The sequence below is a fragment of the Cyprinodon tularosa genome, unplaced genomic scaffold (genome assembly GCF_016077235.1).
Source record: "Cyprinodon tularosa strain WSP-4 unplaced genomic scaffold, ASM1607723v1 ctg799, whole genome shotgun sequence".
In the NCBI taxonomy this organism is placed as follows: Eukaryota; Metazoa; Chordata; class Actinopteri; order Cyprinodontiformes; family Cyprinodontidae; genus Cyprinodon; species Cyprinodon tularosa.
Genome location: NW_024039561.1, coordinates 127,501 through 148,017, shown reverse-complemented (window position 1 = coordinate 148,017; position 20,517 = coordinate 127,501). Strand labels below are relative to the sequence as shown.

At 37.3% G+C, this 20,517-nt stretch overlaps 1 protein-coding gene across 5 annotated transcripts in view; it reads left to right on the top strand.

The window, feature by feature from the left end:
* Positions 1–20,517, top strand: part of lama2 (laminin, alpha 2) — a 185,038-nt gene that overhangs the window by 112,913 nt on the left and 51,608 nt on the right. For all 5 annotated transcript variants that reach the window (XM_038271300.1, XM_038271297.1, XM_038271298.1 and 2 more), the window contains 7 exons: positions 528–652; positions 784–870; positions 4,267–4,322; positions 10,102–10,244; positions 11,362–11,460; positions 13,323–13,434; positions 20,448–20,517. The exon at positions 20,448–20,517 is cut by the window's right edge and continues 93 nt beyond it. In XM_038271300.1, coding sequence (XP_038127228.1) covers positions 528–652; positions 784–870; positions 4,267–4,322; positions 10,102–10,244; positions 11,362–11,460; positions 13,323–13,434; positions 20,448–20,517 — 692 coding nt within the window. The remainder of the gene's footprint in view (positions 1–527; positions 653–783; positions 871–4,266; positions 4,323–10,101; positions 10,245–11,361; positions 11,461–13,322; positions 13,435–20,447) is intronic.

The window sequence follows — 20,517 nt, the reverse complement described above, 5'->3', positions numbered from 1 at the left end:
TTGTGCTGTAAAGCCGTCTACATAAATTCTGATTCTATTGGTTTGGCCAGAATCACTTGTAGGGCTCTGGCAGTACTAATTTTACCTGTCGTTCCAATTAGGAGCAGACTTTTTGGGGCAAAACACATGACAATGAATAAGTAAATCATAAGGAAACAGATTTTCAAATTGCCTGACATCTTAGCATTCTCCTGACTTGTGAACATTGACAATCAAAAGGACTGAAAATAAAAATCCTCTACAGTTGTCTGATATGCACAGTAAAACTTTTTTCATTTTACATGGTAGAAAATAAAACATCAAGATAACCAAATTGCCTCTTTTTTTAATTACTCTTTACTTTCTTTCAATGAAGTCTACTGAAAGAAAAGGCTTTCTTTTACTACATCAGAATAAAACAAACCACACAAACAGAACTCATGCTGGGTGAAAGATGGAAATTTTGAGTGGGTAGTTTGAGATTTTTGAAAAGGTAGGCATAAATGGTCTTCAAAATAGTTGCAAATTTTGTGCATTCATGTTGGTAGAACTGCCAAGACAACACAGAGGGGGATCACTGCGAACGTTGCGCTCCAGGATTCTACGGCGTCATCCGTGGTTCTACAGATGACTGTAAACCTTGTGCCTGTCCCCTTACCAACCCTGAGAATAAGTAATATTTCTTTTTCCTCCTTCTATACTGTTTTTAATGAGGAATCCATCAGTGACTAATTTTTGCATTTGATTCAGACTGTTAAAATTAAACATTCTTTACTCATCAATGTGCTTTTTTTTGGTATCTAGTTTTAGCCCTACATGTGTGGCAGAAGGTGTTGATGATTTCCGTTGTACAGCCTGTCCTGAGGGATATGAGGGGAAATACTGTGAAAGGTGAGACTCATGCAAAGAAAATAAATGTGTCCGAGTTTATCCTTATGCCAACAATTATATGATGATATACAAACAAATTATTCTATGGAGCTCAAAAAACTGTTTTCTGTCTGACCTGGAAAAGGATAAACTCAAACAAATATCCATATATTTCAGCGCATACCTTCCCATGTAAAACTGAAAACGCTATTTATGTACAATGCTAATCAGAATCTTCACTTTCAACCTTTTAGAATACATTTTGTATGTTATGATTAATTTTGTATTATTCGTTTGAGGGTTCTCTAATGAGAATATCTCTGATGGTAACATAATTCTGTTTCACATTAAGATTAACTCAGATTATGTTTTTCTTCAAACTTTAGTCCAGTCAAACCTTATGCTACCGTATTTTCACGACTATAAGGCGCACTTAAACGTCTTTTTTTTCCCTCAAAATGTGCGGTGCGCCCTATGGTGCGGTGCGCCTTATGTGTGTTGTAACTGCGACTTTTGAGACCACCTCATTGAGGAGATGATGAAAGAGTGGCTGAATGTAAGGAGACCAGGTGTTTTTCTTTCCACCCCTCACCATCGCTGTTAATATGTAACTCCATGCGTGCCCATCTCACAGCTGATGTGAAAAACATGGGGAAACAAATTAACGCTGCTCGACATCGGTGTGAACCGGACCCAGCAGGTGCAGCAGAAACAGCGAGTTTACATGCAAAGTCAATGGTTGACGCGCATATAGGTGCAGCAAAAGGTCCCGCAGCGCATTTTGGTGCAGCACGTCGGGAGCGTTTAAGCATCTGAAGCGCCGCGCTTCTGCTGCTCGAGATGGAAAAATTGAAGTTTTGCTGCTGGACGCGCCGCATCAACCAATCAGAGAAGCTGATCTGGGAGCTGCCAGCGAGACAGACAGCGCTCTGATGACATATGATATTAACGCAAATGGAAAAGGCTGGATGGATGCGTGGCTGAGGCAGGTGTATGTGAGAAGACTAGGTGGTTTTTTCCACGCATCACCATCGCTGCGTGCCCATCTCACAGCCGATGTGAAAAAAAGGTGAATCAAATGAACGCTGTGCTCGCCGTTATCCCGGGGGTCTGACAAAAGAGCTTCCACCGCTCGACATCGGTGTGAAGCAGCCGTTCGAAGTAAGGCTGCGAGCGGCGTGGGAGCGATGGATGACCGACGGAGACCACAGTTTCAGGATAAGAAGGCAGCGCCGGGCAGATTACGCCACAGTTTGCGGATGGATTGTAGATGCTTGGACTAAAGTGTCTGCTGGCTCTGTTGTTCAAGCTTTCGCAAAAGCCGGCATTATTTCTGAGGAGCTGCGCTGCACGGAAAGTGACTGACAGCGAAGAAGGGGAAACTGGCATGTCTGATTTAGCGCAGCTGTTTTATTCAGAAACAGAGGATGATGACTTTGATGGGTTTGATTAATACTTTGTAATAAATACATGAATAAAGCACAATCATACTCAGTTTTGCTCCCGCTGTATTTTTCTCCCTGAAAACTTAATTCAACAGCATCCCCGGCGCGTCTCCTCCTCTTCATCGCGGTGGCTGGCAGGTGTTTTTTCATCTAAATAATCTAAATCTTGCAGCTATATTTGCTGTGATCAGTGGGAATAAAGTAGTTTTAATATGTTTTTAAGTGAGAAAGTCCACCTGAAAACTTAATAATTGCAGTCAGTTCATCCAGATTATCTATTTCTGTCGGAGGCGCTCAGACCCCCACATACCAGCGGTGCGCTGACAGCAGAAATCTCTTCATCAGCAGCCTGTAGGCTGGGCAGCCTGGGCTGGCAGGTGTTTTTCATCTAAATAATTTTAGCTGCAGGCACCAGGATACCGGCAATAAAAGCGAACATATTCCGTCAGCAGGTTTCAGGATTTTAAGTTAATTTAGGAGTGACCACAGCGCTGTGTCATCTGCGATGTCTCTGTCTCACGGCCAGCTGCCAGGTTTGATTAATACTTTGTAATAAATACATGAATAAAGCACAGTCATACTCAGTTTTGCCCCCGCTGTATTTTTAAATACGCAGTAGAGGTATTTAAAGGTAGTAGAGGACTTGTACCTGTATATAAAAAACGCGCCCTATAGTCCGGTGCGCCTTATGTGTGTGTTAAATACAGAAATGGGACACATAACTGAGAGTGCGCCTTTTAGTCCGGTGCGCCTTATGGTCGTGAAAATACGGTACTTAGGATTACGTATACAACGTATTACATCCAGGTGTAATTCTATTATAAAAAAAAAAAAAAATATATATATATATATATATTAGTGCTGTCAAAATTATCGCGTTAACGCGAGGCCATTTTAACGGCGATAATTTTTTTAACGTGAGATTAACGCTATGTGGTTTTATGGTACAATTTTCCAAGTACATCCCGCTGCAGCCTGCAGCTATTTCCCCCCAGTGTATGCATTTTCCATAGGCTTCAAGAGCGGAGCTCCTCAAGGAAAAAAGACGCTCATACACTGGGTGACGCTAGTGCCTTTTCTTTAAGCCCCACCACCAACAAACAAGTTGAGTGTCTGGTAACTAGTAGCAACCTGAAATACGCTGAGAAAACAGATTACTGAGGTGAAATGGAATCTGCTACGGCACACTTGCTGTCTGTGTACGCCACAGGTCGGTATCGTGTGTGTGTGTGTGTGTGTGTGTGTCTGTGTGTGGGTGGGTGGGTGTGTCTGTGTGTGGGTGGGTGTGTGTGTGTTCTCATTTTTGTTAAGAGGCTGAAAAGTAACTTTCTAGAGCATAGACTACCTCCATCTAGTGATGTCGGTCTATTGATTTTGATGTATTGATTGAAAATTGTTCATTATTATCTTGGTTAATTAACATCTAATGTTAACTGTACTACATTTTATAGCAGTAGGGTAAAATGCTTGTCTTTGTTCAAAAGACTGTATTAACTGTAAAGACTGTCTTTTACATCAGCCTGTTTTCAGGGCCTTTTTTTTGGCTACATATTTGTTATTTTTTGCTACATGCCTCCCCATCTTCTTGCCATATGTTTCTATGGCATAAATCAGTGTCTGTGACCTGTTTTCATTTTAAAAAAAGAACATTGGCACAAACCTAGCCTGTATGTATTTTTTGTATGTCATCGAGAGTATTTAAATGATTTTCAATCAGAAAAAAAATTTGCGATTAAAATGCGATTAATCGCGAGTTAACTCAGGCATTGATGCGATTAATCACGATTAAAAAAATTTAGTTGTATTTCTTTTGTGATTAACTCTTATTGGTCCCAGTCATTTGCTCTTTGGTGGTGCTGCTCTAGTTTTTTGTCCAACTACAAGGTTCTTCAGTACCAATGAAGGAGAATTAAAACCCATTTAAATTTCCAATGACAAATTGATTATCTATGTTGATTATCCTTTCCTCTAGGTGTGCTACTGGTTATCATGGTAACCCGACGATGCCAGGTGGTCGCTGTGAGGAGTGTAAGTGTTCCTCGTGGGGGTCATTACCAGGACCATGTAACCCTGTCACGGGCCAGTGCCGCTGCAGGGATGGGGCATCTGGAATCTCGTGTGACCAGTGCATGGATAGGCATGTGTGTGGAGCTTCTGGGATAATCTGTAAGACTAACTCTTTACTTACGGTTTATGTTTGATTCATTGTTTTCATGTTCTTAGTTTTCTTAGCAAGTGGAGTACAACAAAATGTTGACTCATTAAAACAACAAATGTAAGTTTGTTTTAGGTTTTAAGTATTAGACAAATGCAATGTGTATGTATGTGTTTATGTATGTATATGTATATACATGTATATGTATATATATGTGTATATATATGTGTATGTATATATATGTGTATGTATATATATGTGTATGTATATATATATGTGTATGTATATATATATATATATATATGTGTATGTGTATATATATATATATATATATATATATATATATATATATATATATATATATATATATATATATATATACACAAGTTTTTTTGGTGAATTTGAAGATCAATCTTGACAAGTCAGGGATAAAGCTTTGGAGAGGTTTAAAGTGGGATAAAATGGTAAAGGTTTAATGTATCATGGAGCACTTTTCAATACATATTTCAAAAGTGTAACAAATCCTGGCCAACGTTATCAGGAGGACGACTGATAGTTATGCAGTCCATTAATTTGACTGTTTCATTATTTTGACTGCACTATTATCTATATACTTAGATACCATAAAGGAAATGAATCTCCTTTTTGAGACTGACCTGTTTCAAGTAGACATGTGAGACAATACATAAGATATATATAAAAAAAAAAGGACTGTGATCACTACAGCTCATTCAGCAAATAATATTTGAGAATAAACTGTAAATCATATCATCTATCACATAAAACACTGACTGAGGTTGTTAAAGAGGTGCTTAAAAGTGGTAAATGGCTGGAATGATCAGAGGATTAATAACTGGACATGTCACAGTCCATCACCAGACCAAAATCCAATTGATTGGATGGATAATCACTGGGAGCAGCAATTTTATTCAAAATGAATGTCCGAAGGTTTTTTTTCCCTCAAGAGGTATGTGATTCTATGGGAATTTGATTTACAGTTGTAGTTAAAATCAAGCACTTAAAAGTTGATTTTGTTCATTCATTAGAATTGTTTTATTATTACGAAGTTAAAGAAACTAGGGGCAGGAAGGATGAAAGAATACTCATGCATGTTCAGGTTTTAATGATAAAGCGTTAAAAATCAAAACCAAGGAGCTCACCGATTTTTTTTCTGCATTGCATTGAATAAGCTGTGTGCTACAAAATAGGTTGCAATTCATGGGGACACATTTCCTTTTTCCCACTACAAGTCTTACGTATGGGATGTGAGTTGAGGCTACATGTGTGCGCCCGACAGCTTTGATACAGAAAGTCGCAGTTGGTTCAGTAGTAGTGGTAGTAGACTAAGAAAGGGCTGTTTTAAACACTCCGTTACTTGACACAGTTCTTGTTGCTGTCATGAAATATATCTGGTGGTGTTGTAGTAACCATCACATAGTAAGCAATGTACCAGTCTCACCAGTGCAGGGCTGTGAATATGGTATGTCCGTTTCTCCATGCTCCTCCGTCGGCTTGGCTGGTGGCTGCAATTACCTGCAGAACCAGTCATGTCTCATTTCCTCTTCCTGCCTCTTGGTCTTTTAAACTCTACTTTGTATTTAGAATTGTTATAAAATTTATAAACATTTGTGAAATTACATAGCATTTTGTTTGACGAAAAGTAAAAAGTTTAAGACTTTTAGAAACCATTGTGGGTGAAAATATCTGCTCTTTAGGTTGATGGGAGATAGCAGGATGGTTTATTAAACAGATATTACTTGGCATGATTATAAAAACGTTGGTTAAAGCTACAGTGTGTAATAATTACAGGGATATAAAGTCAGAAATTTAATATATTATACATAACTATGTTATTTATCATCACCTATGAGCTCAGACTTTTAACCATAATATTTGCGTTGCCTTAGAATTCGTTATTTATAATTACATAGGAGCGGGTCTCGCAGCCATGGGGGCTGACATCTTTGCGCTACGGCAGCGCAGAGCCAACAAACTAGCGATTGCGAGATCTCCCATGACGCTCGAAAATAACTACGGCAAGTTGAGAGAGATTAACTGAGACGGTACTGAACAGTAGATGGCAGTATTATGCCTGAGAAGCGTTTAGTCTGCCTGAAACCAAAGAAGAAGAAGAAGCAGGTATACTGCGCCTCAGTAACAAGAAAGGTGAACAAGGCGGCAGGCGTGAGTGACTTTGCAAACTGTTTGGCACTGTGTGGCCAAACATCAGACGAATGGAGGATCATGTCTACTCTGTATCACAACGAAAAGCGGCGGACACCGAACCCCCGTCATCTAAGAAGCGGAAACACAACGAGAATAAACGCAAGCGTGACAAGAAACGGCAAAAAACACGGATCAACATTGGCACGGAATTTACACGATGGAAGTCACTGATGGAGGAAAACGGTTTTCAAAGTGACGCTCAAGTTGCCAGTTTTCTCTTGGACAGGTAATTAATCCTACACACACAATTGTCTAATATCACTGCAGTTTTTGGAGTACAGGATGCTCAGACCTGTCTAAAACAATAACATGCTGCGTGATGATGCTGTTACTCTACAGTATACTTATTCAGCAACGTCCCTGACGTTTCACAGGTAAAGATTCAGTAATTTTCTGTAAAATAATTTTCTGGATATATACCTCGGTTACTTCTCTCCGGCTCCTTTGGAGATCTTCAAGCCTTTCCTCCTCTGCTCTCACCCCGCTGGCACCGCTGCACGCCCACCCCGCCCTCTCTGCCCTCGCCCTCTGCCCTCTTCCTCGCCTTGTAACCCCCGTGCAACAAACAAGACTTGGACTCTGTAAACGGGGAATATATATTCTTCCAGCGAACACAATCTCGCTGTTAAACTAATGACTACAATTACTTCATCTGTTTATATCACCATGCAAAGCAGCTCACCAAAACGTCACAACAATGTAGAAAAAATAACGGGTATATTTATTATCTAAAGTCTACATGAAATCTATACCCTACACAGACTAATGAAATACTATCTGTAAAATTATCTATGTAAACAAACCTCATCACTTGAGAAGGTAGGTGATTCCGACGTCGTGGAAGACATTTTGTCCCGTAACGCTCGCCGTACTGTTGGGGGGGAGAAGCGGTGGGGGGGAGACGTTCATGTTGCTGCAGTCTGCAGTCTGACCGCTAGATGTCGCTGAAAATTACACACTGTAGCTTTGGTTAATTGCATAGCAATACTGTTCTATTTCCCAAAGTTGGATACTTTCTTTTTGAAGAGCTACAATTTTCTGTTTGCCACTTTTCTAATATTAACATTTTATTTTAAGCCTTTGAGCAAAATAAAAATTACTTGCTACATCAGTGGGTATTGTAAGCCAGATATTTACAATCACTTAAAAAAAAATGTTTAGTTTGGTGCAACTTCACAATAATTAACGATGAAGTTCCGCCAAAGCAATCCCATCTAAAACAGTTGGGAGCTTAAAAGCTTGAGATTAAAAGTGGATATTTTCTGGATGTCGAAGGTTTTTCTCTAAATGGTTGGTCCTTAAATAGTTTATTTGAAGTTTTTATTTATTTATTTTTTGAAGTTTTTTTTGCACTGATATGTCTCACAACTAGTTTGTGTGAACCTACTGACCCTATCTAAATAGTATTATAAACTGAGGTCATTATACAGAATAGCCTTAAACTGCAGAAATCAGAAGAACAGGAAAAAAAGAAAAGCCCATTTGCACCAAAGGTTTCCAGACTCCATGAACCCTTCAGTCTTGGTCCATTTCATTCGTTTTCAATGGTTTCTCTCATTCCTGGGGGTCACATATGAAATGTCACATGATTTTGTAATCTTTGCTGTATTTTGACAATCAAATCTAGATCGAAGCCTTTTCCTTTAGTTGCCATGGGAGACATAATAATAGCAGAAGTCATACTTATTCATTAAAGCAATAATTTCAATGTCATTTGGAGCTAATTTAAACTTAATATGATAATGATGGCAGTGCCAATTTAGTACCATTAACATGCTTGGAAGAAAGTGTGTGAATGAGAACATAGATGAAAGGTTGTAAGACAGAGGCCAATGTGAAATTGCTGCTGTCAGGTTGGTGAGGACATTTCTTGCTCATGTCTTGCATGATCTGCACGTTTCCACATTGAACTTGTGCTTATATATTGGAAATGCTGCACCGAACTGATTGCTTTTGTGTCCAAACCATAATCAAAGCTCTTTGTTCTGACGACTGTATTATTTTATTTTTTTCCCCAAGCTCTGGCTTTTATATAATTTTGCCAGGCACAACAAACCGCTTCTCCCGCATGAGAATATAAAGATATAAACATCTGCATCAATTGCAGAAATTCATCTTAAATATAACAAGTCATGTCACACAGTTTGTTGCATTATTAAACTTGCCTACATAGATCTATGAAAATATGCTTACAATACGATTATTAATCCATTAGATGCAGATGTAACATATGAGTATCCCCCAGCTCATGTCTAGAAGGAGACTTGGGGCCATAATAGATTACCTTCAGTGGGTAATTTAAAGGAGGTATCACATACTCAGTATATTGCTTAATATATCAGCTTAAATATGATCAATTTATGTATGTTTAAATTTGTTTTGGATATGTTCTTGTCTTTTTTAATTTGCTCTAATTTAAATTTTATAAATAACTATATTGTGAGTAAAATACAGTTGCTTATCGAAGCACAAAACATGATGATAAAAATTGAAACACCTGAGTATTCTGGATTTTTCCTTTATACAGAAATTAAATATGCAAAGCAATATATGTTTATATGTAGTTCATCTTTCTCACGTCAGATAATTTCAATTCGTTATAGAAAAAAATAAATATGAATGGTTCGAGATATTATTAGGGTAATTCGTTTTTTTTTTGGATTTAAGGAGGTAAGGTACAAGTGAAAATCAAAATTATGTCTGAAAAAGAATTCAGAATGTAAAATAATAGTTTTTTTTAAAGCACATTTTTGTTTTATCTAATTAGTTTTTTAATCCAATGTTTTGGGGTTTTATAAGGTCTTACACAATGTAGTCGTGTGAAGTATTATTGGGTCGTTTGTTATATAAAACCTTTGTAATGTTACGACGTGCGAAGAGGCAGTCTCATTGTCAAGTATTGTTTCATAAGCAGGGATTCAGAAAAATGACAAAGGAAGGCAAAGCTATTAGCAGGACTATTTTATGTGTGTGGAAGGGTGTCATGATCAGCAGGTCTTGCTACAAACAACAGTTTTGTGTTTTGTCCAAATGCGTGTGCAAATTATGCATGGAACTCCCTGAATGCAGTGGATCTTTTTTGTGATTTGGTTTTGTCAGAGACTGATGGACTAGAAACAGTTTGAATTCATAAAATGGTGATTTCCCAAGTTTCCCATGTGCAATGGTTCTTTATTTTTCTGCAGTGTATGTTCATAAAGGGGCCATTTTCTCCCCATGCTGCTTTCATGTATCAGCAGCCTTGTCTTAATGATGCTACAACATAAAACTTGCCAAGCAAAGTCACACGTTATGTTGATTAGTTGACATTGATGAAATATACAGCAACACAAAACTTACACTGATACTTGGCAAACAACACCAAGGTGTCAGTGGAGTTTACACACCAGCTATTTCAAACTTGTGTCTTTGTTTTTTTTCCTCTAGCCTGTGACGATGAGTGCTCAGGTTTGCTAATAAGTGACATGGACCGTCTCTATCGCATCATCACCGACGTCACTCTGACTACACCCCTTCCACCACCATATAAAGTCCTGTACCGCTTTGAGAACATGACAGACGAGATCAAGGTAAAGAAAGTTTAAACCTTTTTGATTGTGTATATCAAGTCTGGCTAAAATTGTCCGATTCTTCACTGCATAGTGCATGACGCGCGTTAGGTGGCACAAGCTGCTGCTTCAAAGCAATACCCAACTAACCTACCAAAATCTACTCAGGATATTAGGAATAATATATTGTGCATAATCTTATGTGCCACTCATCATTACGTTCATGTATGAAATAAAAATGTTATAATTAATAATTTTAAACACTGTATGATGAAGCCCACCTGTAATTTGTGTGTGTATATGTGTGTGTATATATATATATATATATATATATATATATATATATATATATATATATATATACTATATACATATACATTTTAAAACACGTTTTTAGTTCGTGTTACTGACGCTTATCACCGCTCGCACCCGCACTGTGCGCTCTCCCTCCCGACCGCACCCGCAATGATCTTTCAATATTTGTCCCGCGCCGCACTGCTTTGCGTTGGGTCCCGCGAGACTACCGCGGAAGTGCATGGCTCTACCACCAAGTAAAAGCTGTGCTGATCTTATTTTATCCCATTTATCACTCCTTTTTGGGTTTTTTTGTTTGTTTCTTTAACTTCTCTCTGTACAACTAGTACAGTTAGTTCTCCATTGGAACTTAAAATGATCTACGGTTGTTTTTTATTGTTTTAAACACGCCCTCCACCAACAGCATGTTTTCAGATACAGGTCATCACGACATACACATCACGGCATCTCTCATTGGTGCACTGCCCCCTGTGTATTTATAAACAGCTAATTATTGGCTATGAGAGTGCTTAGATTTTGTGGCGATGTTATTAGACTCTACTGCCCCTTTATTCATTTTTATTGACCCTGATTGAAATGAATGTTAAACAAAATTGTTTCTTTATATTAGTATAAGAAAATTAAAGTTTGACATTGTTTCCTTTACTAATTATTAAAATGCAAAGCTATCTAGAATTGGGAATAAACATTTAAGATTTTTCTCTGTGCAAATTGTTTTGCCCAGCAGCACAGGTCTGGGTGGTATTGGAAACATTGCTTGAGGCCACATTGTGTTAGAGGATGCTTTGTCTAATACTTTCATCTCTCCATTTCCCCTTTGAAGCACATGTTGTCGCCTCAGAAAGCTCCAGAGAGATTACTGCAACTGGCCGACTCCAACCTGGGATCACTGGTGGTAGAGATGGACCAGCTACATAGCAGGGTACAAATCCTTCTGTTTTCTTTCAACTTTAAGCCCGTGTCTTCCTTTTTTTATCTAATTTTTCCTCTCTGTGTAGCCAAAGACATGGCAGACATTTCAGCTTGCATGTAGTGCCTCAGTCATTTTCAAAAGAAGTAGCTGGAAATTACACTGGTGACAGAGTTCAGGTTTTTGAATAAAAAGCTAGATATATTGTAGCCTTTAAAAGCTGTTGGAATTTTAAGTTGAATATTTTGTATCTATGTATTGCTTGTCTAGTTTGATACACAATCAATACGTTTTTATATGATAGGCAGTATATTCCATAAATGTAGTCTGGACTGTAAGCCTAAATAGAACCGACCACCTCTCAGATAAGCAGTTTGCTCCACAGTAATAGTCTCACGTCATACATTTAATTTTACGGCTTTTGTATTGGTTAGATCAATTTTTAATTTTTTTTAGAACAAAATGGATACAGCACAATGTTCGATACCCAACGATCTCGTCAGTCAGGGTCTGCAGCAGCAGTGCACCTTAGAACTGTGTCATTTTTTAAGTTGTTTTTGCCGACCTTCTTTGAGGCAAATTTGAACCCTTTCTCTCTAACTTGAGATTCCTTGCCGTCTGGTATTTTTTTATTTATTTATTTATTTTTTTCAACACAGTTTTGAAACGAATCAGCTGATTTACCAGAGAGTCCTCTATCGGAAAGCCTTTTCAGAAGGATGTTGGGCTGCACAATGCTGTTGTTTTGTTTGTTTGTTTGTTTTTTTTCTACACAACCAATTAATTTAAATATGTAGTTATGGGTTTGGGGTATTGCAGGCTAACAAAGAAGTCAAACGACTCTCATTCTAAAGGGGAGCACCCGTTCATCCAGTCCAATTTGCTTGTTTTCTAAGCCAAAACAAGGCTTTGTTTTTAGTCCTCTCTCTAAAGCCTCAAACTCAACGCTATTTCTGACATCTTTGATTGTAAAAGCTTCCTGGATGGGAAGCAAAATCTCTTCAAACTTTTGAACAAAGTTCAGTGGATTGTTGTTGTTTTTTTTACCATTTTGGAATGACTATGAACGGGATGACTCAGAATCTTCACCAGCAATTCAACTACTACTTTTAAAATTATTGTAATAGGCCTGTGCCTTAAATCAGACCAAAGTCAGTTAAAATACCATTAGATGGTAAATTATCTCTCCCATCTTGCAATTGCTGGAGATATGTAAGGCAAGCAAAAGAACCCGAATGTGGCTACTTTGGTGCTGGGATTGACGTTTTGTGTGAAAGCACCATTAAACTTTCCTGATAGCTTTTTCATTGGCGACTTTGCTAAGAGTCAAGGCTTTAGAAGATTCCCTACCACTTAGTCCTCGAACCTTAGAGTGGCTTTCCTGTTGAATGAAACTTTCCTTTTTTCTCCTCTCCCTCCCTCTCTTTCTAAATGTGTATGCTGTCATGGTTTGCTGTGTGGTGGAGTTAACCAAAAATAGAAAACAATCCCGATCACAATCTAACATTCATGTTGTCAGGCTACACACTTTTAGGGATTTAATGCCTGACATTTATTGACAATGTTAAAGCCCCCCCTCCACACAACCCTGTCAAATGGCAGCAGAACATATAATTATCATCACACTCCAAACTGTGTGTGTCAGTGTTAGACCGAGTGTATTTGTATGTTTTTATACATGTCTGGATTTTATCCATCTCCTTGTGCTCTTGAGCTTGTCTTTAAATGTGAGGTTTTGCTCATTTTAAGTCTTGATTTGTTTGTATCTATTTATCTTGTGTCACTTCATAAATTCTCATTCTTGATTTAACTTTCATATATTCATGTAATGCCTGTTTCCTCTTTGATGCATGTTTATGTTTTTGTGTAAACAGGCGACTAAGGTGTCCGCTGATGGCGAGCAGGTAGATGATGATGCAGACAGGATTCATAAACGAGCTCAGGACCTGGAGCAGTTCATTAAAGACACACTGTTGGGTGCTAAAGGTAAAGAATGAGCTCTCCCCTTTTAGCTATGTATTAATCCTGTCAATATTTTCTTAAAAAAATTATATCTATTGTTTTACTCTTTTTCTTCTTGTTATACTAAAGCTAATTGAACATTCTCCTGAACTGAATGGCTCCTATTGGGGAAATGTAGAAAAGTATATTGTAGATGTGGATGTAGAGCAAGAAGATGTAGTGAGGGGGTATTGGAAAAAAATAGTTTTTCAAAAATCTCAAGACTTAATGCTCAGTGAAATTCTGTTTACCAACTTTTGAACAGAGGCTTTGAAGGAAGCCAACCAAATGGTTCGTCTAATGGAGAAAAGCACCCATGAAATTGGTGCTGATGGACAAATTGACGGTGCTCGATCAAAGGTGTTGGTGCAAAGTGTTGCTGTAACTATCAACAGATTTCTCAAGCCATCACAACTGATCTACTTGCTTTCCTCCACTTCAGCACAGCCATTTTACCCAGTTCTATTGGCATTAAGCAAGTTACTATAGAAATTATAACAAAATATTTATCCTTAGATCTTTTTCTTTAATAACAAATCTTCCGTTAAGTGGTAACTTAAGCTATTTTCCCTCTACTTATTTACCAGCATTGACAAGATGCTGATGCTACCTATAATAGATTAGCTGTTTAAGTCCTTTTTCATTTGCACCAGTAGAAAGTTGATGAAATTACTTAAACAAGGATACAAGCTTCAGATGGAAAGATAACAGCAGTTAGCATTTACTATTTACTAGTCAAAATTGATTAATAATTAATGAGTTTGTGAAGGCTTTATTGAATCTAGCCATGCTTCAAGAATTATGAAACCACAACAAGGTTTTTACTTGACTTCATTTAAGAAAAGGTCTCATAAAACAGCTATAATTCAGTACTGCAATTTCTATTAATAAATAAAATTTTCACTTGTTACAGTAGCTGCATTTGCACATTGATCAGAGGCAACCCATCCTTCCCCCAAATCAGGGCCGGCGATTGCTACAGGCGAGCTAGGCAATTGCCTAGGGCAACAAATGTGTTGGGGGCGCCCTCTAGCGTCGCCCTTAGGCTTACTTCCCATTAATCATAGAATTAGAAAAAAAAGCGAATTAAACCGGTTATGAAGCGTCCGTCAGTTTGACTTAACCTTACGTATATATAAATAGCAAAATATGAACAAATAAATATACCACTGTTTTTTTATTTATTTTTTTTATTTATTTTCCTCCTCCTGCCGCCGCAGTCTGTCCGTCTTCATCATCCACTCAGAGTACCACTGGTAAGCGCGCACACAGACTTTGTAGCTTGTCCGGTCAGTTAAAAATAGTAATTGTGAAATCCGTGTTGTAATCGGAAGCATACAAGCTAGTTAGCTTGAAAAGTAAATAAAGCTTCAGACGTGCTGCGTGATGATGTGTTCAGATTGGCTCAGTAAAACGACAATTAGGTTATCATAATGTATTCAAGTGTAACGTAAAGAAAACGGGAAATTTTGTTTTTGGCGAGAAACATGAGTAATACAGTTGTATATTGCTCTATATATAATTAAACTACTGATGCCAACATTTATTAAAAATTACATTTAATTTAAAATACAATTATTTATTTGTTAAATATTTTCCTAATCACTAAAAAACATGATGAAAAGTGACAGTAGACAATACATTAACCAACAATTGTGAAAATATATTCTAGTTAGTTTTATGTCATTTCGAAGTGGCCTATTACATTAGCCATGTTTATTGAAGGCTAGAAACGTTTTTGTTATGCTCACTTGTTAAGCAATAGAAGCAATACCAGTTCTGTTAAAAAAATTTTGTTGCATCGTCTTTCCACCAAATAACAGAAAAGTATCGATAGTGGTATCGATAAAGACTCGGATCGATAAGGAGTATCGATAAAGGTATCGATATCAATAAATATTAACGATCCCCATCCCTAATGTTGACATCATTTTTTTCTCAGTATATATGCAGCAGAATTATGTGCTATATTATTAGCTTGAGAATGGGTAGAAGATACTAATATAAATAAAATATTTTGTAGTGATTATCTGCATTGAGTATTCAAAAGGGATGTACAAATAATCATCAAAATATATGAAGTTATGGCTGTTCATCATAGAATATGTGAACAAAAAAAAAAAACAACAACTTCAAACTTTAAATTTTGTAATGGTATTCATAAAAGCACTTTTGTTTGTAGAGGGTTAATCCTTTCTTTAATCACTAATCAATGTCAGAAATCAGGGTAAATATACCTGATATATTTTATTTAGAGGAAAATTTTGTTTATCTCATTTCTATTTATGTTCAAATGATTTAATTGAACTGGAACAGAAAATTTAATTTAATGTTTATCAATTACTTTTTTATGTAGTCCTTGGTTGAAGAATTTCTTAAATTTATTATTTTTTATTGTTATTTGGTAATTTCTGAAATTGATTTATTTAATATTTGTTTAATGTGTGTTAAATTTGTTAATTGTCTGAAATAAATTCATTCAATGATTCAATCCAGTTTTTTAGTTATACTTTACCTAAGTGTCCTTACAGATGGTTAAAAGTGTTTTTGCACAGTCCTAACTTTGAGTGTGTACTAAATTATTTAAAATAATAAAAAAGAAAAGGTACTGAAACCTATTCTGGTATTTCTCTATGCATCACTCCATGCTAAGTTAGTTGCTAAGTTACAGTTTTTTCTGAATGCTTAAACACAACCTTGATTCTTATAGCACAATTTCTAAAACTATTAATACTTATAGCAAATCCACTCACTGAGTTCACAAAACTAAAAGAACAAACACTGCTTTGCACTCAATTTGCAATTTTGTAACACACACTTTGCACAACTGTAGGCACAAGTCACCGCACAGCACTCTTTGTGGAACTGTAAACACAACTCAATGAAGCACTAAACAGATGCTGAAAACAGTACTGGTATTCCGCACGGCAAAAGTGAGGGGGGGGGGGGGGGGGGGGGGGGGGGGGGGGGCGCAAAACTCAATCTCGCCTAGGTCAACCAAAGGGCTAGAACCGGCCCTGCCCCAAATAAACAAAACAAAATTACAGTTTTGAGATTTTCCCTAACAAAAACTATAATATATGGTCAGCAGGCTTTCAGCAAGCAATGCATACGGGTGTACATTGTATGCCCTTTACTAAAAAAATGACAAATTGTTTGCCCTGTTTTTGATATGTACAGTTTTGGCACGCCCTAAATTCCCCCCGGAAGCTTGGCTCAAATGTTCAAAATTTTACAAGAAGATGGAGTGGGAAAATGCAGCATTACACTTTCTGATTGTTTGAATTAAACAATGAAGCATAATAATGTAAGGAGTAGTTTTGTATTCAAAGACAAAATTTAGCTGCATTCAACCTCAAAATTTAGAAAATAGTCTAAATTTCAACATTTTCCAGGGCCCCCGGAACCCCCTACACAGCGCAAAGCCTAAAGATGCGATACATCAAGGTGTACGCACTATGAAATATTCCTAGCTAAAAACCTCATGGTCAGTGACAGTAAAGTTCACTTTTAAAATCTCAAACTAAGTTTCCTGCTTTGCCACAACAAGAATTATCTTGTGACATGATGGGTCCAATATATTTGACCCACATGCAGAAGTACTCACAGAGACCGAGAAAGATTTAACAGTTTATTGAAGATTTATTGTACAGAGATAGGAAAAACAGTTCCTCAGCTTAAGGGAGGTTCCTGCAGTCTGGTGAAGCAGAAGTGGAAGCTCTAGGAGGCAAAGAGAGTGGTGAGTTCAAGGACTGTGGGAAAACTGGGCGAATGTCTGAATACAAGGCAACTTGGACTCACAGCGGTTGTTGGGGAGGGTTTCTGAGATCCCGTTTGTGGAGGCTTGGTCAGTAGAAGGTTAGTTCGTTGGAGGGCGGACACGCAGACTAAGGAGATCCTGAGGAGCAGTTGAGCAGACTGACACTTGGTTCCTGAAGTGCTCGGTGTTCAGATGAGGAGATCCGTCTCCTTTTCTCAGTGTGACGAGTGTTTCCCTTTCAAGACTTGAAGGGCCAGCGTATCCAGTGGATCTGAAAATTCCTGACAGAAAATCAAAGAGAAAACTCAGTTATTGCTGAAAGAGCTCAGAAGAAGTTCGGACTCAAAGTGAATCAGCAAACTCAGAGGGGCTAGAGTACCCAATACTGGCAAACACTCTGGCATGGAAGTGAAGACAGTCTGCTCCTTAAATACTCCTCAGGAAGTGATGACCCAATAGGCTGCAGGTTTGAGGTGAGAAGAACTGGAAGCCCTCCAGACCAGCAGAGGACAAAGGCACCATCTAGTGGGTGCAAGGTGGAACTGCAAAAGAAACAAAATACGCCCCACAAACTGGAATCCTAATATCTTGTGTGAAATGGTTTCAAATTTCCTTTCATAAAAAAAACTAAAAATTGGTCAACACTGTTCGCTTGTTGAAGTTCATTTACTCAAGAGCTCTGCCCGTTCTCTTCTTGAATTTTCGGCGAAGGGTATGAAGGTGAAAACTGTAGGATAGAGATAATAAATGGTAAATTGGTAAATGCACTTAGATGAATAAACCAGCAATCTTTGAGATAGGCACTTGATGACATTGCTCTAAAGAATTATAAAATTAAAAATTTGTGCTTAAATCCAGTTTTCTGATCTAAAGTTATGATTTGAAATTTCCCTTTCCGTAATTTTTGAAACAACTGAAATGGTCCATCACACTATAGAAGATCCCATCCAACAAACTGATCTTTTGTTTTGTTTTTATCAGGCATCTTTTAATCAAAGAACCACTTTCTACTCCTGCTTGTGTTTTAGATTTACTGTAACTAGTTGTATGGCTAGATTGACACATGATGATCTTTATGCTTGCTAAATAAATATTACCATTAACAAATGAAATCTACTAAACCATATCAGGATAGATTAAGTTTCTCTTCTAACTAGTTCCAGAGCATCCTCTCTCTACCTCTCAAAAATACAGTGACCCCTGATGAGCATTGCTATGAACCTGAAAAAGTTAATGGTAACTGTTGGTTATTAGAATGATGATGCAAGTTTCCTGCTTAAAACAGTTCAGCCTTTCAATCTTAAACTTATTGGAATTGTATTCTAAACAATTAGAATAATTTGTGGTGTTGCGTAATAAGCGTTGTAGTCTAAGTTGAGAAATGCAAATGTTCTTTTTTAACGATTGCACAACTGCCGTTTTTTTATGACTGTTATGAAATTCTTGTGTTTTTGGTTGGAGAAAAGTTGACAAATCAACTAAATCTCACTTGCAGTAGTAAAATTGTCCCCCCTTTTGCTGTTGCTCCCAGCTCTTTGGCCCTCTGCCTAATCACGGTGTGATTATTGTGTGTACTTGAATGTGTGTATCTAGGAAAGTGAAAGAGAGACTGTGTCCTGGCTCACTGAATGATTGAGAGTAGCAATTAGAGACTTAATTAGTGGCCATCACAAACACACAAATACACACCGATATGCAAACGCCTTTGCATGCTTTTGACACATTTGTGCAACACTGCACACAAAGACACACAATAGGCAAGAAAGTACTGTACACAATTTCCCCACACATGTTTGCCAGATACCTTAATATGATTCTGTCCACGATTTAAGTGTTTAATTGGTTTTTAAATCTCACTATGTAATTATATGACTGTGGCACACGCTGTTGTTTTGTCTGTGCACACATTGCTAGAAGAGCCATGCACACCCATACACACATGCAGTACAGCTGTTCATTAGCATGATAGCTTAGCTGCTGTCTTGGCTCTAATCACTTTATGTTTACACTTCAAATAAGTGAAATGCACCACAACACACACACCGATAAACTGTGAAATATTTTTACTTGTTTCAGTCAAATACAATTTAAGGCAACAAATGTTCCCATGTGCACACATAGGTAAGAAAAAGTACTAATAGGCTGATGTTTGTTCCTGCACTGGTACATGTATACAGTCCTCATTAGTGTCAGACAGGCTGAGTTTTTGTTTCATCACTGATATCTCTGAGATTTATGGACTCTAATCTGAGAAAATAGAGTTGATTCAGGGCTGCTTACAGAAAACTGGCTTTAAATGATGAAATGAATTAAGATTGAATTGGATTCCAACTGTGATTAAAGGAGTAACTATGAGTAAAAATGAGGTTATTAGTCATTTAAAGGAATATGTTCAATATACAAAAATTCAACTTACTATATTGTGTTTCTGCTGGAGCCGTCATCCTTATACCATCAATGCTTTCTGATCTTTTCTAATTTAATTTTGCTTTTGGACCTTAATGGCTGCTTTGCTTACTTTAGTTTTCCTTTCTGGTATTTTTAACAGAATATCATTAACTTAATTGTAAAGATAACAAAAAATGAACAGAATTAAACAGTAATGGGGATTGCACCACCTCGAGTAATAAAAACCACACATTTTTTGTGGGGTTTATTTCTTTTTTACGCACTCTATGGTGGGTGAACATTTAAGTTGTAATAGTTGAAACATGGAATTGTGTTCTGTATTTTCACATTTAGAAAAGAATAGAATAGAATTCAATGTTGTCTTTACACTGACATTACATGTATTTAAAGTGAGCAAAACTGGTTATCTTGCCTAGAAATGGACCCTTTATGGACATAATGAGGATGCAGGACAATGAGTGCTTTAGATAAAACAAACTTAATAATCAGCACATAAGTGAACTATACACAGCGACCCTTTAATGCCCTCATTTAACTTATTAGATTATTTTTATGTACATTTAATATAATGCATATAATATATATATTTCACCAAAATGTCATTACTTGCCAATTAAAACAGCTTAAAACTAGGAATTACTAAAATTAAGAATTATTGTAAAAATTGTAATTTTTTTTGGCATTTATATCAACAGTTTCAACTGCCAAAAATAGATGAAACACCAAAGAGTGTTTTTCTTATGCCTTTCGCAACCACAGCTCCATAAACTCAATCTTCCCGTTGGCAGCCTCCTCAAAGTGGTCCCTCTGTGTGTCTCTTTACGTCCAGATCTCCAATTCAAGGCTGCAGAATTGAACAGGACCCTCTCAAGGAAAGATGGAACCGCAGACAAAAGCCT